This window comes from Pomacea canaliculata, linkage group LG9 (genome assembly GCF_003073045.1).
Source record: "Pomacea canaliculata isolate SZHN2017 linkage group LG9, ASM307304v1, whole genome shotgun sequence".
Taxonomy (NCBI): domain Eukaryota; kingdom Metazoa; phylum Mollusca; class Gastropoda; order Architaenioglossa; family Ampullariidae; genus Pomacea; species Pomacea canaliculata.
The window spans coordinates 11,999,729-12,023,505 of record NC_037598.1 but is presented as its reverse complement, the minus strand read 5'-3'; the positions used below and the strand labels follow the sequence as shown (position 1 = coordinate 12,023,505).

The following is a 23,777-nucleotide window of genomic DNA, read 5'->3' as shown; positions in this document are numbered from 1 at the left end:
TAATCCGCTATCGTCCCCGTTTAGCATCAGGTGTCACAGCCTCCGATATAGGGAGTGATGTCAGTCCCAGTCCACTCCTGTGATTAGAAGGTTGGAGCCTGGCGTCGACTCACCTGCTCTCGCGCCTAAAGCAATCGGTCCCCTCATAGTGAGGGCAAACGCGGGTCCGACTGATTCCTCAGACAGCGTGAATGCCTGCTCACTACCTGCCCCTGCACTCTGGCCGGCGTTCGGTCTTCAGACGGGTTTGGATACGATCGGCGCGGCCAGACCAGCTTGCCTGCAATCACTTAACTCTGAACACTCCCACACTGTCGCCTTGTTGACAGAGCAGAGCAGGTGTGTGTAACAGTACACGGGCGATAACAAGAAGTTAACCACAAGCACCTGGGCTCAATCAGGTTCATCAGGGTCAGAAAGGAGCAGAATGAGGTAGTGAAAGTAAAAGATAGGGGAGGAGAGTAAAAAAAAAAAAGAGCAAAAACAAAAACAATGCAATTCTCATACAACCTTCGAAGAAATGCAAGCACAGGTAAGCCAGGTTAAGCGTGTTAGGTATGCTGAGCTTCCATCACCACTCACAGGGCGATCCCGGTGGCGCAACGGGTAAAGCTTGTCATCAAGACAGCGAAGACAAACTGTTTCAGGTTCAGATTTCGTCTTGCACTAGCTGTTCTTTATTTGCATATGACACCTGTTTACAGGACCGGCTGCTTAGCTGTAATATAATCTTAGTCGCTGGCTCCTCGTAAACCCACCCGAAGGTTTATTTATTTGCGCTTCCGCCTACATATGAACTTTGCGAAGGAAGGCAATTGGATTTGAGGAAACAAACCATAGTACCCGGAAAGGGCGGGTACCCTGACAATTAGCCTGCCGTAGCAACACTACTAAAATGAAAGTATTTACTTTTCTCTATGTCACTACCTCTCTGCCTTTAAAACAGTATGTGTCGTTCATACAGAGCTACCCATGGGTGAGACAGCTGGATGACGTACACACTTAAGCACCTCTTGTTTCCACTCCACACCCTCTCCCATCTCTCAAGCCAAAAGGGTCCTATCAGCGAAACAGCCCCGATATTCGACTGACACAATTTCCTCTTTAAAAGTTAGGGTGGGGGGAGAGAGACGGAAGTCTGGGAAGGGTAAAGGAAGAGATAAAATACAGGAATAATAAGAAATGCTGCAGCCTTTGTCTTCTGAAGTGGAAGTACTTTACTAGTCTTCAGGTTCCGCAGCTCTGCCACATCTCATTAAATACATGCGCATGCGCCACCCCGCATCTTCACCACGTGCACACAGAGCTTCAAGGCAGCGTCTATAGAACAGTGCTGAAGACAGAAGGATAATTACTGTCTGTGGACGGCATTTCAGCATGTGTGTGAAAGATGGTTCCATCCAGATGGGAAACACACATGGCCAATCAGCACTCAGTCTCTATGATATGATGTTTACTATAAGTGAGTAAACTGCAGATAATGGTTACCAGCAATGAGTCCCCTTCCTTCGACCCCGTGTTTGTGTGTGTGTACGCATGAGCGTCGCGATTTTCTGTTTGTATTGGTTATATTTATTTAGGCAAATACTTCAGACCCTTGGGTTAAAAAAAAAAAGCAGAAAAAGCCATCTTGGTCTTTAGCCAATGTAGCACGGCCTAAAATGGTTCTCATTAAACGTCCGTAAATGTCATTAATTTCTCATTTAGACCTGCACCCACATCACGGGACACGAATAACGGAAAGATGTTAAAAAAAAAAAAATATGCGTGGTTTCAACAAGATCCTGTTGACTTGTGGAGTGCACTGTGAAGGGGTTAAGAAGCGAAGCAGCCGAGCTAAGTGATAATGTAGCTTCAGAAATAATTGAGAGAGAGAGAAGGGAGGTGGGAATCTGCGATTAAGGGGCCAGCACTGAAAAAATCTATTGAAGCTGAAAGCAAGAGTTGTCCTTCTCGACTTGCCCATCGAAAGTGCCGAGCAAAGCGCAAGACTTTCACAGTTCCCTCTGAATTTACCTACCTTCATCTACTTTCTTCCGACCTCTCGCAATCTGGCACAAACATTTAACAGCTATGCTTCACATTTTTAAAAAAATGAAGCGCATTATAAAAGTAAAATTTCGTTTCTCACAATGCTCCCCTCTTCCAATGACCGCTGCATCGTACATTTCGTAAACGAGCACCATTTTTGTGCCTTAAACTCACCTTTAACTTAACTGCCAATTTACTTTCCCACGGAGAAATACAAACAGTCTGTCGCGTATTTGTAATTAGTCTGAGACAAAGCACTTATTGTACCCGGATCGACCGCTGCCTCGGGTTTTCCATAAAATCACAGTAAGCGCTGTTTGTTCAACCCCCAAACCCTTTCATACTGTTCATGTGTATTTATTTCCATTAGAACAAGACTTGGATGCCCCTAGACCTAGGTGCTTTGACACAAACTGTCTTGCACATGCACTGGTATGTGGTGTACGTTGAGTAAAATCAGTGTCAGTTCCGTCAGACCCAACTGTCAGCATGCGATGTGCCGCGACCCCGGAATCCATTGTCATTTATTTTCTTTTACCGTAAACAACGATGTTCACGGACTTAACTGAACTCTCACCGGGACCATTTTTTTCTCGTTGCAATGCAGGAAATCCTTGTTTCAACCACACCTTAAAAAAGTCTCAATAACAGCGACGGTCATTTTTCCCAATCATAATGCTAGGCGCAGAGCTGTAAAAAGATTGAGACAGACAAAACAAGAGTAAAATAAGGAAAAGATGATATACACATGCAGAGTAAACAACATCACGCTGTCACACAACACTCACGCAAGCTCACTGCACTACGCATGCGCAAGGTAACCTGCCTGGGAGGTGGATGAACTTGGTGTGGCACTTGCCCGCCGCGCAGTCCGTGCATGACGACGTGCCGACCATGTCGTAGTCCGGCACCGACTTCTGCACCTCACCAGACTCTTCACTGGCCGGCGCTGGCTTTCCGATCAGCTTCACCTCCGCGCCACCGCCACCGCCGCCGTCACCGCGGTTCTTCAGCGCAGCGGTGGCCTGCACCAGCACCATCATCCTGCAGGGCGACGAGACCCAGGAGGAGCGACAACTCACACTTCAGGTCACGCGCTGGCGACACATTCTATTACTCCTCCCTCGGCAAGTCGCAATGCTCGAGCGGTTTTCTCAAGTCTTCTGGCTGGCGGACGGCTGTTTTATTTATTTATTCCAGCCACGGATGTACATAAAGATGGTTCATGGCAAGGCAGTACGGCGCGGTCACTTCCCTGCTCTGTCTCTCTCTTGTCTGAAAGCTGGATGTGCCAGAGAGGCCGCCAGGACGTGGAAAATGATGCTTTCTTTACATCACGTGAGGACGTGGGTCAACTGGGAGGTACACAGAAAGAGTGCGCGTGCACCCTTGAACACAGGTGGCCAACAGCACGGACTGAGCACAATATGACAGTTGTACGCTCTGACAGTGATATCTAATATAAGATGTAGACTCTCTCTCAAACACTTTCCCTGCCTGTACAACACATCCTGCGTACGAGCAGAAACACTGAGTGGCCTTTGCGCCTACTGGGATGGAGCGTGCACCATCATCACAGCCTCAACTCAACAAGGTGGTGGTGGTGGCAAAACCCTGGCTAAGAAGATGAAGGCAGGACCATCCTTCTTCACCCAATCGTTCACTACCACTCCCTGGCTCGTAGTCTACCTTATCTGTATACCGGCGCAGTGAAACAGACTCCGGAGACACACAATGTCCTTCAGATAATGTCATGTCCGTTGTAACGTTCAGGGCAGGTACGGCAGCAGTGTTGGCTTCACCGCGCGCACACACACACACAGGTGGTGCTAAGTGATCCCTGTCATGAGCAAATGCCAGTTGCTGTCATAATCAGGTGGTCACGGGATGCTCTGCTTAGCCAAGGTAATCTCCCTGTGACGTCACAGTCCCTCCTCGGCTTTCTCTCTCTTTCTCACACGAGCTGGTTTCGAGTTTACCAACAAGTGGGCGGTCGGAGTTAACACCAGCGCCGTCGTATCTCAGTGATGCTCGAGAGAAGTCCACGGTTGACGGAGCGCTACAGTGACTCACTTTGACACAAGTGCCAGCAGGCAGAAAGTGATCGGAAGTTTTTGACAAGCCTGGATCAGCTTTCCTCACCCTTATCCGCACGTCTCCCGCCCTTGCTTTCACAAACCTACCTTATCTTTTTAATTGGCTCGGAAACGATGGCGAACAGCTGACTAACACCACTGTGCGTAAAACGGGTGGAAGGAGACGAGAGGGAGGGAAAGGGTAAGACGGCAGCCACATCCGAAGCGCCGAAATTTTCAGCTGCCTAAAATCATATTCATAAGATTTCTCTCAGCGGTAGCAAACTGCATGTCCAGGTCATGAAGATGACACCTGTCTCGGCACTTCTCGGTCACAAGCAGCGCCGCGAGGTGGGACTTCAACACGTCTACCCCAACCTCTCCTTTCTTCGTCCGGCACTGGTCCTCCTTGCTTCTGAGCCAATGGACTTGTGTCTGCACACGTCAGCGACAGCTCACTCGTCTCCAGGAGGTATCGGTGGAGGCACGAATGCCTGTCCCTCTTGTCAGTCAATCATCTAGCCAGCCTGTCAGACACGCCAACGTTAAGACTTGACTGTCTGACCATCGCTGTTTGTGCCAACCGCCGATGCATAGTCACGACTACCTCCGGAATGTAAACTGATCCTCCACAATCAATCGATTGGTTCCGATAAGAACAATGAGAGGAGCAATGAAGGGAGCGCTACTGCTTCAGGTGTCACAGGTGACAAAAATCAGAGAGAAGGCTCTAGTGCCAAGACCCATCTTTTCGCATGTCTCTCCCCACGTGTTGATCACACAGCCACGTGTATGGAATTCCTCAAACTTCCTCAAACAAGTCCGTGTGTTGAATGAGAGAGACAAAGGTTTGTACACGCATCCACAACCAGTGTCGTCGGCCTGCCAGACACGGGCAGATGAGGATCAATCTGCCACCTTGTTTCTCGGGGCAACGCCCACCCCTCTATCCCCTTCTCCCATCATACACACCTGTCTGTCAGTTCTAGCTGCTATAAGCCACCAGCGATTAGCCTAATTAGGAATGCATCTCTCTTCCCACCCCCACTATACTCACACCTCTACTCTGCGTAGCACGGATCATGGACGTCTACAAGTGGACTGCTGTCTGTCTGCCAAGACCAACGCTTAATATCTTGCAAAGTTCTCCGCTGTTAGTCTCGGCGAGCCTAAACAATGAATATGACTAAACCGGAAGCTTTGTACACACCTGCCTCGTTTAAGTAAACTGGAAAAAAAATCGTCTGCAAGCAGTCCAGTAATACAAGTTCGTGCACGGATCGTACTGACGATTTGATCATGACTGGTCGTATTGACGGATGCTGTAGACGCCGCAGCACCACTCGTGATGGATGACAGTCGTCTACATCGTTGACCTGTGTGACACAAAATCTGTCCCTTGGCAGGGTTGGGTAGGGGATGTTCCCAAAGTCGATCGCGAAGTTTCACCTCCTGAGAATATTCCAGCAGTGTTTTCACACCAAACATTCAACACTTCCAGCCTTTAAATACACGACAAACACGATAACAGGACAGCTTCCCAACATCGAGGTCACCAACTACAACAGAAACAAAGCAAAGCACTCCCTGTATAATTTTCTCCTTCCACAACTCCACCGAGACAAAATACCGGCACTATCCAGTAACGATGTGCAGCAATGAAAGGTCTCAAGACTTTCGCTCACAGTAGTGTGTCCAGTTTGTCTTCGAACGAACAGAACAAGTCAACATGCTCAAGCATCTCTGCAAAATAAATTAAGAAATAAAATAAAATAACGTGGGGACCATCGGCACCAAATGAATGGGACAAAGTGACGACTGCGCAAATCCCATTTTTGTAACAACAGAATTGTTTGTCAACACGCGCCACGCACGTTCTTACAGCACCAAAGCCATTCCTAGCGTTTGATCCGATGGGTGCCGCATTCAGTTTGTCCTGTTTCTTCGCAGACAAATCATCAAGTTCCAGTTGATATTCAACACACACCAAAGAAAGAGGAACAGGGTTGGTCATAACTTCGCCTAAATCTCTTTAGAATGTAAGAATCTTGAATAAAGTCTGTTGTCAAATACCCTAGGCTACTTTTCTCTCTCACTGTGGCTATCAGTAGCTTCAGCTGAACTTCAAATGGTAAGCAATGGAATTATTCAATTCTCAGAGTAATAAAAGACAAAAGAAATTAAAGAAAGATTCTTCTACATTGCCTGTATCTGAAAGAAAATGAGCTCTATGCGTGGAAATAATGAGAAGAAGGAGAAGAACCTTTTTTCCCTCAGTTTCCAATCTTACTCTACTCCAGCCCCCACAGCCTAAAACACACATCCCATTTTCCCAGCAAATCTCGTTTCCAAACTCGTTTCAGCCGTACCATTCACGCTCCTTCGCTCGCTGGTGTTTGTCAAGGTTCTGCTGCAAGGAGAAAAAACAAAAACCACGCACGATCTTGTGTGAAAAACTCACACGACTTGCGAAAAAAAAAAATATCCGGGCAAAACTTCTGCAGACTCTCTAGGACCTCCACCAAAGCCTGCTTGCCTATTTACAGCACCTTGATGTTAAAACCACCGCATCGCTTCACCAAACACCGGTAACAACGTTAAAAATTTCTCAGATTTAAAAAACCCCGAAACTCGACAAAATCAAATAACATTTTCTTGTTCTGGAGTTGACACCGCGAAATCCTGAAGATGCAACAGAACTCCAACTCCAAGGTTATGTTGTACAATGTAAATCCACATCTCAAAAGAGCACTGAGGATCCACAAAAGTAGAATAAATACAGAATGATCTGGAAATCCACAAGGAAAGCTTTAAACACAGGACGATGAATGCACAAGACTTTAGCAGCAATGGCCAGCGCTCTTAACCTGTCAACACTGAGAAGACAGACAAGAGCTCCCGTGCAGCAGCCAGGCAACTGCGGTCTGCTGGACTAGGGGCACGACATGGCCGTGGAGCTCGGCCTGATCGTCCTGACGAACTCCAGATGTTGCAGCTAATCCAGGCGAAGCGGGACTCGGAGTCCGCCAAGCGTGTGTCTCACCAACGGTAACGGCAGCCGCCAATAGGTTGCACTGCCGCCGCACGTGGCCGACTCTTTCGTCTTCCTGCGTTTGCCCGTCCTGCTAATCGAATTATCTACTTCGATGGCCGGGTGTTAATCCGCAGTCTGGAAGCACGAAAAGCTTGCACAGGGAGCATTTCCCTCCCCACATCACAAAAAAAAGGCAGATGAAGCGGGTTTTCAACGGCATCTGTGCTGTGCCAGGCAGATTGGCTTCAGACGGAAAAGCGATGAGCCAACGAAATCAATTCAAATGTGCCATGTGAAACTTGAAAGCCATTACGAAGCTTTCATCAAGGTTTTTGTTGTTCTCTTCTTGATTTGAAAGAAAATAACTACAAAAAGGCCTCGCTAATGTGATATCTCGAAATTGAACTGAAGAATCGAAAACCCTTGTCCTGCTGACCATAGGAAGAAACAAAACCCTGTCGGGATGCGAGGACGACTGAAGAAGTCTCGTCTGTTCAACCTCCCGCTGCTGTTCTGATACCGTTGTCTGTCGCTCAGCAGACTCCTAACATCTGTCCCCTTCTGCTGTCTCGAGCTCAGCAGCTTTGTGAGCACAAAGAGAGATAAAGAGGGGTGTACGTGGTGGGTGCGGGGAGAGGGGGAATATCAGAGCCTGGCAACAAAAGCTTCCTGTACATTCCTCTCCCCCCACCCGCAATCCCTATATTCCCTTCCAGCAGATCCCTTTCCCTTGACATTTGCACCTTGCTTTGTGGGCGTGGCAGCGGTTGGGGAGGGGGGGATTGTCTGACGGGTTGCCGCATCGCCGCGTCACACGTGTCCTCTGACGCTTACAGCATCTGGCGCACGCGATCACTCACGCAATGCCGCCCGACGCTGCCTTCCCACAAACAACTCCGACAAATCCCTGTTTGTGTTCTTAGCAAGATGAGCAGGGTAGGGCAGGGCCAAGGGGGCAAGACAGACGCAACTGGGCTGTGTGTCCAGGAAGAGAGCGGAGAGACAGACAAAAAATGGAGGTGTTGCTGATGGGGAGGAGGTAGGAGGAAAGCGCATGCCAAAGGGCAGTGCCATGCAAACGTATCTTGGGGAGGGAGTGACGGAAAAAAAGACAAAGAGGTTGGAAACACGAAGTATGCCTGGGAACAAGTTTCGAAAGCATGGGCTGACAAACATCAAATCAGCGAGGACGTCACGAGTATACCTAGCAGTAAAAGATAATTTATTCTTTTAAAAAAGTATAAGGCTTTGAGAAAAATGTCTTCGTAAAATCCTCTCCGCATCCCGCCCCACTTCCTTCTGGCAGGACCCTGAATAGTACGACTTTAAACTTTTCTTAAATACTCGGCCCACTTCAACAGTCTCTGGAATCTTCAGAACTTATTACCACCACAAGTATACATATGCTCGCTCTTTCATGACCCCCACCCTCACTTCCATTACAACCCCCACTTCGTTCCTCCGACCCCTTTCGGCGGCACGTGCAGTTTGGATGCCAGCGGCGGCATGTCGCAGCAGCAGCCATGGAGTGTCCCGTCTCCTCCTTGCAGCTGAGAGCCGAGGGAGGGCGACGTCTGGGGTCGCCCCGCCCTGCCGTGTTATCATCACATGTCAACCATAGTGGGGTCAAAGGCCACGTGGAGAGGAGGGAGCAGAGTGGGAGAAGCCTTGGAGTTTTCTGTTACGTTCAAAGGCCGAACATAACAAATAAGAGAATAAGAGTGAAAGAATATTCTAGAACTGTAGCAGAGCGTTTATCTCGTGACCAGACCAGGAGTAAAGATGATGAATGGCAGTGCCATCACTTCTGATTCGTATGTGTGTATCAGCAAGGGGAGTCTCAATAATAAACATCAAATTTTCACTCACTTTATCACGTCGATCTGGCATTCTCACTCCTGCATGAGAGAGAAAGAGAGAGGGAGAGAAAGAAAGAAAAAAAAAGTTGTAAAGGTTGATGTGAGAGTTCTTAGCGAATCTTGCGTAGATTTCCAGTCGTCTGAGAAGAAGCATCCGATCAAAGAAAATCAAATCTTTCTGAAGATTTCGTCCTTCCTTCCTTTAACAGAGGAAATACGTTCTATCGCTCTCACAGTGAGAAAGACAGAAGAGGAGGAAAAGCAAACGAAGTCGCTCGCAGCAAAAGCACCCTGTCCCAGGACCCCTGACGTCTCGTCCTTGGCGTACTGAGCTTTGGAAACACAAGGGAAACATTCTTTCGCCGGATAGGAGAAAAAAAAGACTCGGTTTGTTCCTCGGAAAAACAAATGTCCAATGTAATCTGCTTCCCCTAATGGCGCAAAATCGTAAAAACTAAAAAAACAAAACTACGCGAACTTCTGGAACAATGCTGACTCCTTCAACAGCTACAGATGCAGCTTTTGCTGTCAGCTTCCAAAGCCGCGAGGGCAAAACTGTTCACACGTGCAGCCACGACCACAGTGCCAGTCCTGTGATGAACACTCACTGCTTTCTTCACTGCACACAAGTGACTATTCTACTGGACAGGCTCACGATGGCGCGTAAATAAACAGATCCACACAAAAGACGGTTTCAACCAAGAAAACAAACATTGCAAAATTATCGGTGTTTACGAAAATAGAGAGGCGGTTAACTTCGCGAGGCATTTATTGGCCAAGATAACGTCCCCACCATGCAGGGGGCGCTGACAGAAAGCAAGAGAGAAAGCGGTGGGCCGGGGGAAAGGGGTAGGATGGGGAAGCGGATAAGAAACGCAAAAGGTGGTCAGAAAACATCAGAGAGGCTAGCTGTCTGGATGCTCCGACTGCTAATAACAAAAAACGTAGAAAGGACGCACAAGGACAAGCGAGCCCTGGCACGGAAATAGTCACGTGACACGTATGGGTAGGTTGCCTAACCTGGTAGTTAGGGCGCGCGACTGGAAATTAAAAAGTTGCAAGGTCGAGCAAAGAGGTCGACTCTCTTTGGTTCAACTGGCTGCTTGATTTATCGGGTGAGGTGATGCAGGCGAAAGGAGAGGACAATGGTCCATCTTGCATATTCCGTGTCCTTTGACATGGCAAGCATTCTCTGCCCCAGGCTAAGGAACCCTTTATTCCGATCTCTTTTTACAAAACGTTGCAGGCGTTTCTCTAATGTCAGAAATCACCGACAAACGATCCCCGGTGATAGAATTTCTGGAAACTTTCTGAATATCGTAATGCGCATGCGTGAGCGAATGGTGTGTTCCAGGAAAGTGATGCTAACATTAACCACTCGGTAGCCTTGATTAAAGTTGTGCCTGAAGAAGATTCTTCAGCAGAACTGCATGTTTCGGGTGGGAGTAGGTAGAGGTGAGGGAGGGGGAAGGTAAAAGCAGAAAGGACCAACTGCTCCGCTGATCACCAAGAAAAAAATATATATATATATTTTCCTGACATACGCAACGAAAACAACGTACTTCCAATTACCGTGTCCAGGGATGAACTATCCCCGCAACGTCTCTGGACAACCTCTGCCCCGGACTGGCGCAGCAATCATGGTACGCCATCATGCAAGCGTCCTGCTGAGGTGTGTATGGAGACCAGCCAGATCTTGTCTCTTCTCAGATGACCATGCATGCTGCAATTACTGTCCGCAGATGACCGTTTCCATAGCAACGCTTAATCACTATTGACTGCCAAATATAAGAGAAGGACCGACAATGGGAGGGAGTAACGGATGATGAGGGCGGGGGTGGCCGAGGATCCTCATGGGGTACAATTTAAATAATTATTGAGGGAGCGCTGTGGTGGTGGTGGTGGTGGTGGTGGATCTAAATGTGTTTACAGTCTGACGGACCGCAGGTGGGCGGAGTGAACCTCGCCAAGCTAAATGAGAGGCAGCGCTCGCTCCCGAAAACCCCAAAATGGCTTCCGAAAGGGACGAACATTTGCACGCCATCTCCTTATTTCCTTCAGTCCCATTAAGTCATGCAGCTTAACACACACATACACACAGAGAGAAAGAGAATGAGATTTACACATTAATTCTGGTTCGACATTCTCCCTCCCAACTACCAACTACGACTGCAATTGCTGCAGTCCCAAAGCGATCTTTATATTCGTCCATCCATCGCCCAGCGGCTAACAAGCTGGAAATGACAGACGACGAGTTTTCCTGAACTCTTCTTCCGTGCTAAAGCAGAAGCATGCGGTTGCCCTGCCGCCGGTCCATTTCACCGCCAAACAAACCCATTCCCTCATATTCCTCCCTACCCTACTCCCTTAAAAAGGGGAAAGAATAAAACAACTTCACGGTGCTATTACCCATCTCCAAAGAATATTACGGACCGTGACAACTTTTCATTCCCACATCCACATGAAATCGAGATCAGTTGTCTCCCTATCCCCCAATTTTATCACAGTATGAGCATAAGCTGGAACTTGCTGGAAGTTTAATATATTTATAGCGCGGTGTATGGATGAGGAACAGTGAGAATGAGAACCCTGTGTGCTTTTTTAATTCACCACAGGGACACTACAGGAAAGGAAAGAGAATCCCACCATAAGCCAGTATATGACAGGGCTAGGGGTTGGATTGGGACGCGGGTTTGTATGGTGGGCAGAATGATTTAGCACACAACACGCTCAATAGATGAGGGTTTTTTCCCAGGGAAGGCTGATGACACCATAGAAGGATATAATAAGAAGCGATCTGCGCATGCGTGGCGCAAGTGGGAGAGGAAAATAATTGCAATGTCCGCAACACTCCTCTGCTCAGGCCAGGGAGTAAAATGCTCCTTTAGCTATTACTTTTCTTATAAGAAGTCTAAAATCAACAAGTGATACACAAGTATTTTTTTAATCCGCAGCAGACAGATTGCAAATGCCATTTTCTTTGACCGCAGCACGTACCGCAATGAAACATCATTATCCCACATGGATTGCAGTATAGGATAAAGTGCTTGGCCGCTCTCGCTCCAGCACGCATCTACCCACCCACAGACAGAGAGAAAGAATAATAATGTGTGTCCCTCACCCCTTGCCCCTTATCTGCGAAGCTCTTTTGCGTGAATCAAACTGATCCACGGCGCTGAGACACTACTTCAAAAGCTCGTGTCACTCAGTATAACTGAAGAAAGTACAAAAGAAAGAAACTTGTAAAACAGAAACTGTAAAATCTGTCCTAAGTCAAACAAAACTCATGCTGGAAGTTGCTGGCAGGTTAAAATTCCAGTTCATGACCTCAGAAACCTTTGTACTTTAACCCAACTACACCTTAAAAAAAATCACTGATCACTTCAAACATTTGTACTTATGCATTCAAGAGTGTATCGACATTTTAAAAGATGACCCCGGCCCAAAAAATTCCCTCCCAGCAGCAGCAGAAAGAGCAAGAAGGGAGTGGGGGAAGACAGCAGAAGAATGAGGGCTAAGCTTAACTCTAACCAAACCATTTTACGAACACGTGTCAGGCCTGATACTTCCTTGTGTCTGTCCACGGAGGGGAAAAAAATCCGCTGTCAGAATGGTGGAGGTGGGTGTGGTTGATGTGTGTGTGGGGTGTCATTGCACTAACACCGACCTAACGAGACAAGGCGATGAAACCCCGAGGTACAGAAGACCAGTGACAAAGCTTCCCTCCAAGTCACACCAGGCCAAGAGCAGACTGACCACTTCACACCGTGGAACCTGTCAACTGATCCGTCATCACGTAAACCTCTGCACAGCCGGAGCCAGTAACCTGGGCATGCGCGGAAAATATATACATATAAACAAGCAGCCAGAGGCAAACGGCAAAAGTCTATTTCGCAACCGGCGAACATGTTTCTTATGTCGATGCGTTTCACAGATTGCGGACCGAATTTAGACCCCTAACTTGCGTGCGTCACCCGCGTGGCTCTCAGAATGCCAGACCCTGCTCCTAGCTCTCCTGGCAGCACGTCCTGCGCAGCCGCAACAGCTCCCACTTCTCTCAGCAGGACAGGAACACCGGTCGACGCTTAACAAGCTGGCTGCCGATTCAAGTGCTCCATGTGTGAGAGAGAGAGACAGATCGAGATGTCCTGCTAACCAAAGGCTTCTTTGCTTCCCAATACCTAAACGACTTCTGTAAATTGAAGAATGCAAGGTGCACCTGGGAGATTAAGTGGGCTGGGGGTGGTGGGGAATCATTCACAGCTGTCAAGCTTGGCGCGCCTTCATTTACTAGGAAGGGGAGGGGAGTAAATGGTTCTCCCGCTGCTGCATGCATGTTCTGAAGAATGCAGCCACCAGGGAATCCTACGAACTTGCTCTCAAATGCAACAGCTTATCCTGAGATGCATGCATACTAAGAAAGAAAGAAACTGTAAACAAATATTAAAGCTGGTTAACAGCATATGGTTAGCTTCTGCTTCAACTCTAGGCTTCTTGCTCATCTGCCAAGGTTTTCTTTTTCTCAACTGTACATGTTTGAGTACAGATTTGGTGTGATGTGTTTATGCTTTCTTTCTCTTCATTTGCTCCTTGATGAAAGACCGACATAATGCTAGTTTTTAAAATACAACCAATTGCAGATCAAGTTACTGCCAGATCTCTAAGAGCGAAAGGAGGGTGGAAATTTGTGGAACTTTTGTTTTTAATTTTGTCTGAGAATCTGAGTGATCATAACCCTTTTGACTGGGTTATAAGCTGAAATGGATTAATAAAACGATTGCACCTCTGCAGAAAAAAAATGGTGACACAAAATCGACAGAACTCTCCCACCTCCCACCCTCAACCCTTTCGTAACTAAACACTGGCATTAAAATGTGCAACAGACTCATCCTGTCATATGACAGTTGAAGATGATTTCAGATAATATTTGCCAATTTACATAAAGAATAAAATGTTACCCGTGACAAGTATGCTATTGATAGTAATGGCCTAGGAATGCAAATCTTGAGCGTAACTGAAATTCTTTTTCTGCCTTCAATTATATACCAAAAGTATGCATTTTTGCACCAGAATGGTGGCCTTTATGTAAGCTCCCAACATCAATAGTTACAATAAAAATGTTTAACCTATTAAGCTGCAATATTTTTTACAATCCCATGACAAGACAGATTTCTGGATAGTGCATGGTTACACTGATAGCAAACGTCAGAAGCAGAAGAAATATTAATCAAACATTATGAACTGCAATTTTGACCTTTTTTGAGCAAGGTGATGTTTGTAGGCATGTATCCTGAGAACTGTTACCCGTGAGGGGTATTTGGAGAAATGGTATACAGAACTGAGCTGTACCAATCTTTAAAAAAAAATTGTAAACACCACTAGTACTTCAACCTTTCTTTTCACAAGACAAAACCTTCACAGTTAAAAATAAGGAATTTTTTCCAAATACATCCTGCAGAGAATAAATTTAAAAGCGGTTCTGTCTTCTGCATTTTTCCTGTACACAAAAGCATCATGAAAGCAACAAATAAAGGAACAGATTGTGAAAAACTTCATCCTTTGTCGACATTAATGTTTGTGCTGCAAAGTAAGAAATACAAGTTCTTTCTCACCATCTCTCTCTCTCACCTTCACACACACACACAGAACCACAAAATGTGTTAACTGCAAAAGTGGAGTGCACAGACAATATGGGCAAAAAGCTAGGCCAGGGGAAGTAACTCACCATCATCACTGCAATCTTGTGCACCTTGCTTCTGCAGGTGTACCAAGCGGGGGTCTAGCCAATGAGTGGTTTCATTGTTATGACTGAAAGGAATGCACAAAAGAAAGTTAAAGAACTTGCAAAAATTCCTCTCATATTTAAATTAAACTCTATGCTATATCTTTAATTATCCTAAGTTTGGATTACATTACCTGTAATCTGTCATCCTCCTTTTCAGTTTGTTGTCTACCTGCTTAACATTTACTGCTTGTATAATGCTTTTTGTGAATCATTAGCATCTAAAAATATAGCAAACATGTTGAAATTAAAATGTTGATGACATGCTAAAGCCAATATACTAAACATGTAGGCTACTTTCAGAAATATCAAGGCAGAGCCACCTGCTACGATATTTGAACCCTTCCACCATTTAAAAAACACTTCAAATAAAAACCTTTAGAAAACAGTAAGTCAAATGTGAAAAGTCATGCTCACTCGATGAAGTATGGATGACCATCCTCTGTGAAGGCCATCTCCCAGTTTGCCGGCAATGGCCCCAGATTGGAAGAACTGTGGGCACGCTCCAGTGACTTTTTACGTGTGAATGGTTGCACATACTCATCTTCAAAGACTTCTGGAACCATTTCTGAACCACTGCGACTCCTTTTTCTTTGGTGCCCTTCTGTCCCAACTTTAGACTGACCACCAGGTAACCCTATAGAATTGGAACGTCGCACCAATGGCAAAGTTGGTTCTTTTGGAGGTTTTGGAGTACCATAATGATTACCTGAAAAAATCAAAATGGCTCTAAATGCTCCCCCCAAAAAAAACTTACAGATTTTTGAAGATACAATGACAGAAACTGAATTACACAAAAAAATTTCAAGTAAATCACACAACTTATTAAGTTTTCTTATCACAGCTATCTGCAACAAACAGAATTTTGACATCATAAAATATAATTTTACATTTTTTTAACAAGCTGCATTGTAGCAAAATACAGTTATCAGTAATCAAAGACAATCTTTTTCACATTCACATTTAGTTATTGGGCAGGAGAAGGCATCATGATACTAAATACACACATTGACACAAGCACTGCATTTGAGTACCTACCATCAAATATCCCACTCTCTAAGAGTTCACCGCTCTTTTCAAGAACAGCAAACTCTTCTAAGCTCAGAAAGTTATAATCCACACCATTAACCTCCCCTGGTCTTGGAGGCCTAGTTGTACCTGCAAAGAGAGAAAAAAGGGGGAATCATTTCAGACTTTCAGACACAGCAACATTGGTTAGGGGAGCCATCCCTTCTCTGACAAGTAGCTTGTGAAAGCAAGAAGTCACTGCAAAAGGTTTTCTAATGAAGGTCCTTTCAAACAGAAGATAGAGAAAACAGAAACAGCTAAGTTGAACATTGCCCTAACACACCACAGAAACACGAAAGGTACTTTTAATCTCTGCAGTTTACCAGTAATCTGATCAGTGATAGCAGACTGTACTGTTTTTGATATTAGGTTTGAGAAAAAAGGCTTGAATGATACTAGTTGGTATACAGTTCGGTTACCAGTTATTCTGATGTAAAGCCTAAATGACCAAGACTAGTCACTAGTTAGTTAGGTTTAGTTTTCTATTTGCCTCTTATGTTTAGTGCTATTTACACTAGCCTTTGCAATCCATTTATTGAAACATTTATCAAGGCATTACTTGCTCCATGTAAACACATTTTTTTAAGTTAATAGGTTTGGAATGATTTACATTCAGCAACAAGTCAAACAACCACTACTATCAGTGTTGCTTGCAAATGCCCCTATAAGAAAAACAGAGAGCAAAGAGAGATCCACAACTACATGTATGAGGGGATGGTGCGAAATGATGGAGGGATAGAGGAAGACTTTGGAAGTTGCCCATCTCTATAACTATATCCACCAATCATTATGCTAGTTTGTTACTCTGTATATTCCTTAGAACTATTAATATTATTCATACTCATTTATTTTCTGAAATTATTTAACCAATTGTATTTACAGAATAACTCCGCCTGGAAACTCCCAGGTCCCAAGACTGGATGAAGGAGGGCTGGGTGTGGGGCTAGCAACCCCACCCTGTAAAACAACCATGCTACAGAAACCCCAAATGCAACACAAGCACAACGAGAGCCTGGATGGGAAGATCCCTCTTCGGAAGGGCCTATGACGCATGTTGGCAAAAGCCCTTGGGAAGTCAGCTCACCAACCCATCTTCTCAAGACCAAGGCAAAAACTAGAATCGGGACCTGGAAAATCAGAACTCTATTCGAGAGAGGAAAATCAGCTCAGGTAGCCCAGGAAATGAAGAACTATGGTATCAAGCTCCTCGGCCTGTGCGAGGCAAGGTGGAATGGCAGCGGCCAGACCAGACTTTCGTCAGGGAAGACAATCATCTACTCCATTCACAAGATCACCTGGACTTCACAAGATGGACATACAGAAAACTAGATCAATCAGATTACCATTAATCGCCAGTTTGGAAGGATTCTGATGGATGTCAGGGTAAGGCAAGGCGCAGATGCAGCCACAGACCACCACCTGCTTGTGGCAACCACGAAGATAACACTGAGGTCTTTCCGTTACTCATCAGACAGACTGCACCACAAATTCAACTTGCAGTTTCTCACCCAGCTCTCAGAAGAAGCAGTGATCATCAACATTAAGACAATGGAGGTAATGCAGGCCAACAACGAGTAAGAAGCCCCACTCCCACTTCACCAACCTTGGCTACACAGTCAGCAAAGATGGAGGTGCAGATGAAGATGTAAGAAGCTGAATAAATAAAGCCAGGTTTGCATTCAACACCATGTGACCTATCTGGAACTCAAAGGCATTATCTCTACACACCAAGATCTGCATCTTCAATGGAAATGTAAAGTCAGTCTTTATGTATGGATCTGAGACATGGCATGTGACAAACACCATCACCAGCAAAATTCAGACATTTGTCAATAGAAGACTGCACCACATCCTCAACATCAGATGGCCCGATCTCCAATACAGACCTGTGGGAAAGAACCAACCAAAAACTTGCCAGCCAAGACATCAAGAAGCAGAAGTGGGGCTGGATTGGTCACACCTTTTGAAAGCCGACCGACAATTTAACAAGACAAGCTCTGGACTGGAACCCACAGGGGCAGTGCAGAGTTGGGAGAACCAGACAGACATGGAGATAGGTCCACAGTGAGGCGGAGCAGGGGGAATGACATGGTCCCAACTGGAAAGGTACTCCCAGAACCAGATCTGATGGAGAGGTGTAGTTGCAGCCATATGCTACACTGGGTGCGATTAGGAACAAGAAGATTTACAAAATCCCTGAATTCATGAACTTTGTATACACCTGTGAAATAAGGAATAAAACAAAATCAGCAAGACATGCAACACGCAAAATTTTAAAAACAACACTTACATGGAACAGTACGCATGTACAAATTATCTCGAATGGTTTGCTGGAGATCATGATCCACTGAGCCTTTGGGAAAACGTGTAGCCAAGTACTGTCTCAGGTCCTTTGTTAGAAAGTCTGTGAAAAATGTAAATTTCATCATCAGCAAAATGCACTTCATCAAAATATCTATCAATACAAGTAATCAAATAAATGAGGGATAAAGAAAGAAAGAAAAAAAATGAACTGTCAGATATTTCCGTTTTCAAATAACACTTTTTAAAATTAAATTTCGCTGCATACAGTTAGGAATAACCAAAAGTTTGACATGCAGGCAACAGCTTTTTTAAACAACTTCATGCAATCTTAATAAACAGTTGTATTTCACATTTCGAAGTTAACAATTTACAATTTTTTTTACTTTTACAACATTTTGAACTCCTGCACTGGTTAGAGATGAAAGTAAACCATGAAGGAAAGACTAGGGTTACTTTGAAAAGTTTGATAATCTTCCTCTCACCCTTATGACACAGAAACCCAAGAAGCCATTAGAGCAAACAGCTTTTGCAGATATGTACAGTATCTGCCATAGTTCTTACATTAAGACAAAAACTAGAAGCACATGAGTTAGACCAGCTTAATGTCATCTTTTGCCCATCATATTGGCATTTCAAATGTGAGATGCAAGCTTGAAGCTTAGCAACTGTATACTGGCTATTAACACTATGGGAATACAGGGTCTAAACTAGAGATAAAATGCATATGAATATTGTCTTATGAGTTGACTTTCTGTGCTAAAGAATTAAAATTTTATGAATCAAATCAATAACTGGAATTTTTGTCCAACAGTAATTATCAAGTACCTGCTATTAGGATATGCATCTGTGACAGGCATTTAAACCAGCACACAACTCACAAGGCTCTTTAAAACACAATACAATTACAAGGAGCAGCCAGCAAATGATGTTCCCCTCACTATTTCAAGGGTATCAACTTCTCATAATAAATCAAAGTGCAAACAGAAAAGCCTCGCAGTATTTTAAGTGCAATAAATTTTTTAAAGTGTTTTTCTTCTATGTAATAAATCACAGGTCTTACCAGCAGCATACATTCCAGTAGCTACTAGTAGCTCAGAACGATTCAGTAAAGCATATCTCTATGCTACAGAACATATTTTGCATTTTTAAGCAACGATATTCATGGTGTCAATGGTGAAAGCACCTACTAGAGTGGAACACTGGCCCTAAATTATGGTTTCACTAGATTAAAAAAAGTACCAAGAGTTCTGGACATTGTAAATGCTTACATTACATGATACAAAATATTAAGGAATGCAGTATTTTTAAAACCCTTACTGTGTTTAAGTTTATTCATCTGCTCTGAAAATGTTAAAAACTATGGAACATTTAAATGCTTCCACTTTTAGAAATACCAAAATAAGGTGTCTAGACATGAACAAAGTTGCAACACTTTGCTGCCTTACCCCACCCCACCCCACATTAAAGCAAAGGCATGTGTTTTTTGGTCTCCAGCCAGAAAGTAGAGAGCAAAACACTGTTTCCTGCTTCTGCTCATTAACGTATTTGTGTAAATTACATTTACTTACTCCAAATAATAGAAGATCCTTACACTGCAGGTGTGTAATATTTTTCACATCTTTCTTTAATTAAAATCTTCTCCCCACAACCAGTCATTTTAAGCTGCTCCTTAGCTAATAACAGACACTTGATTTTCACCTAACAGCACAGAGCATAAGCAGGCTTCTGTAAAGCAGCTGTACAGATCACTGTTAAGACGGGTAGGTATATAATACAAAATGCTGTTTCCAAAATAATAAACATAAAAGGATTATATAAAGAAGAAAGGGAAAGTGCTGCCCATTTGATGTAGTGGTGAACAAATAACCATGTGTACTGTAGAACAAAAGAGGAAAGTGGTTTTGAGGTAACTTATATATTCTGCACAGCCACAAGAAATGAATACTCTCAGCTGACACTTCCCTAACTCTAACTCTGAATGGCACTTTCTAATCCTGGCTTTTGTTAACAATCATGTAAAAACTGGAAAAAAAAGGGTCCAGGATTGTGAAGATGTAAACTTTGTTATTAACATGCTTCTTTATAACACTCATAGTCACCAGTAATTTTTAACCAAAAGGCCCATATAAAGCCTGTAACAAAATGAATTGTTATGATATAAAATCTGGATACAAATGCAAACAATTTTTTCACTGAGCAAAGCTTGAAGATTGGGTTTCACAATTACAGCCATAATAGAGAGCAGTTTTCTTTTAATCATGTCAAAGATGTAAAAGCTGCAGGAGAAATATCTCTAATTTAGAGACTGAACAATGCCAATTAATCTGATCCCATTCCATATCTTTCATTTCTTGTATTCTAAAAATCATACTGAGTGAAAGATTCCTTCAAATGAAAGTATAACTTGAGCTGTTTAGAAAATGTCAGTTTTAGCACTATCTACAACTTTTCCCCAGCAAACATAGCAAAACAGTCATTCACTTTGTCACGTGAAACCTCTATAGACTTCGGTAAAAGATCACGTGACCAAAACAATGGAAGATAAAAACAGAATGAGTGTTACTGTTAACTTCAGTTTTACAACTGGCTGCAGCAAATAAATAGTAAAACAAGAGCCCATCAAGCTTACAAAGCTCTACTACTATGCAGTTTTAAAGGACTCTTAAAAGGTTTTACAAGGTTACAATTTATAAACTGAAATTTAGGTCAACTATCATATTCAGCACTGATGATAATTTTTTTTTATTAACATGTGTCTAATCCAAGAACAATAATTTGTCACTGTATATAAATGCAGAGTAATCTGTTACAGATGCCCTTGTCTATCCCCCTCTCCCAAAAACAAAATTGACATCAGCTAAACCAAAGACTTCTTTCCTTTTGTGGGAAAAAGTTGAAGGGAGGAGAAAAATCACTATTCACTATTAATATTTAAAATATATAGTATTTTTTTTTTTGAAAGAATAATCTAGATCTGTCAAAAATCATAAATGAGCACAAGAAATAATATACAAACCAGCTAAATAAAAATGAATTATTTGCATGATATCCCTGATGCAAATGAAAGGGAATTTACACTTAACACTAATGTTGTTTACATGTTACAGCTGACAGTTCAAGAAGTTTTGTTTTCTTGCATACTGACAGTAAAGAAGCTGAGCTTATCCCACCCCAACATCAAAACACTAGTACTGCAAGTTTAAAAGTAGTGTATTATAAAGTGACCTTACTGTTTTATGCAACATTGGTGACAGAAATATACTATGACAAAACCCAAAATACTAATGGGTCAATGCTTATTTTTATATCACCTAGTTCTTAGCGTTTGAAAAAGAGAAAACTTCTTATAAGGGATGATATTCTACTCCCTTCTACTCTTCCGTGATCAAAATAATCGGTTAAGATCCTGATCGTTTGCTCACCTGGGCGTACTGTTTTAATCATCACCGGAGCCCCATTTTGGCTGACTTGTTTAATCCACACAGTTGCGTCTCGCAGAGTATATCCCGACACCTTTTGGCCCTGCACCTCCAGTAAAATGTCGTCTGTGTATAATTTCTCTCCATGATAAGAAATTTTTTCGTGGTCTATGCTTCCCAGAATAACAAACTGCCCACTATCTGCGCCGCCCCTAAGAGTGAGGCTCAAACTTTCCTCGTGGATGGCCGAAGAAACTGTCTCTTGAATTTGTTGACTCCAGTGTCGAGGTTCACGTTTGGGTTTTGGGGGTGGACCCTTGAGCGGTGGTAGCGGTTTATTTCGAATCATCGTGCTCATTTTTTACATTCACATTTTCACTTCAACGCGAAATAACTTCCTCTCTTGAAATCTTTTCGGAGATAATACGGCGGGGCTAGCGACACACTTCACCCGCACCCTACAGCGGAGGGGGAGCAAACTGAACCCCTCACACAGGTGCGCATGAATAGGGACTCTTCCAGACATCAGAACGGCGTATCTCGTGCCTAATTCACACACATAACCCACAAAGTCAATAATCCATGGTCAAGAAAGTTGGTAAATCCGCAAACACTTCCTCGATCGACACCAAAACATTCCTGGGAATGTGTGCTCGTTGTTTTAAACCGCTGCCATTCAATACATGGGACTGTGCGCATGCGCAACGAGACTGCCAGTAGTGAGACGCACCCACCTCGACTGAATGTCGTAAAGTGACGGTTTCAACATCGTCAAAGCGATGAACTTTTTAAAATCATTTTAAATATTTATAAATAACAGTTAAATCGATTACTAATTTTCACAAGTGTATTTTTCAGTTTTCTCAGACATCAGAAAAGTAAATTGGAGCTGACTGTTTGTCTTTGTACTTTTAAAATGAATCCGATCTTCGCGTTTTCTTTCGGATTCATTAGACTGGAACATAATTGTACAAATGTTCACACTTATTTCTCAGAAGAGTTTTTAAACTAATGATAAATCCGTGGTCATGATTATTCTGTTAGGATCCAAGCTCGATCTGGTGCAAGGAGAGAGCCAATTTGTCTTTCAAGTATATAAAAGCAACAAAAGAAAGAATCGACTAAAACGAAAGAAGAGCGGTGATGGTAATGGTGGTTACTTGTTTTTGATTTAAATAAAAAAAAATCGATATGACTGCATATTACAACACTGTAAACAGGTGCCTCATTCGCATGCCAAGGACAACAACAATAACAGCAACAAAGGATGTATAGACAGCGAGGGCCATGAAACAGGCTAGTTCAAGTTTCAAAATATTACAAATCAAAACGGGACCCCTGTCATGTTTCAGACATTTGTAAATGCACTGGATGAACAGGTTTCCACATAGAAATACGCACACTACTTTTAAAAACAAAAGACAAAAAAAAAAAAAAAACGAACCGCAGAGAGAGTTATTTTACACCCTGCATAAATCCTGATACAACATCACAAATCTCTGCAACCTTTGCAATATACACACAGATTGAATTCATCACAGCCTTGGAGCTTAGAAAACACACAACACGACGGGCATCATCTGAGAGACGGAGCCTACTGTTGTATATATAGGTTCCTTGCCGCAGCAGCTGGAACGGAAGTAAACTACCTTCTTGTTCACCCCTGTGTCTAGGACCCAGGGTGCTAGAGCTCTCGAGCACTGGGTACGCAAGTGACGGCACCGTGCACCCACCCCAAATAGCCCGGCTGGCGGAAGCATCATTACTTATCAACTCGACACCCCCTGCCATCATCCCCCTTCCCACCCATCACGCGCGGTCTGGTCGGCCCGCAGACGCTCTGCCGAACGTCAAATGAAATATATGCCCGAGACCCAAAAGCCTGTAATTTTTTCCCCGAGAGAAATGATTGCAGGGATATTATGCCCATGTTGCCGTGCCAGGGGACAGACCTCGTGAGCTGAAAGGCGTGGCCAGTGGGAGAGACTGTGTGTCGATCGTGTGCGTACACCCGTGTGTGTGTGCGTTCGTCGTGAGATTTATATGGGCAAAAAAAAAAAGAAGAATTTTCAAAAACTGGTTTTCTTTGTGTTTCTTTATACTGTCCTTTTCTGTTTATGTATTATTTGTTTGGTCTCATCGTTTTGCGTCTTTTTCCCTGACCCCGTCTGACCTCTCTTTTAAACTTTTCCCAATATTCTTAAA

General features: G+C 43.8%; 1 protein-coding gene across 1 annotated transcript in view; it reads right to left on the bottom strand.

Moving 5' to 3' along the window:
* LOC112572827 (membrane-associated guanylate kinase, WW and PDZ domain-containing protein 1-like) overlaps positions 1–22,681 on the bottom strand; it is a 62,514-nt gene extending 39,833 nt beyond the window's left edge. The window contains 5 exon segments of the mRNA XM_025252730.1: positions 14,725–14,807; positions 15,199–15,490; positions 15,820–15,939; positions 18,140–18,253; positions 21,576–22,681. Coding sequence (XP_025108515.1) covers positions 14,725–14,807; positions 15,199–15,490; positions 15,820–15,939; positions 18,140–18,253; positions 21,576–21,921 — 955 coding nt within the window. The 5' untranslated portion in view covers positions 21,922–22,681.
* Between the last annotated feature and the right edge of the window lie 1,096 nt (positions 22,682–23,777).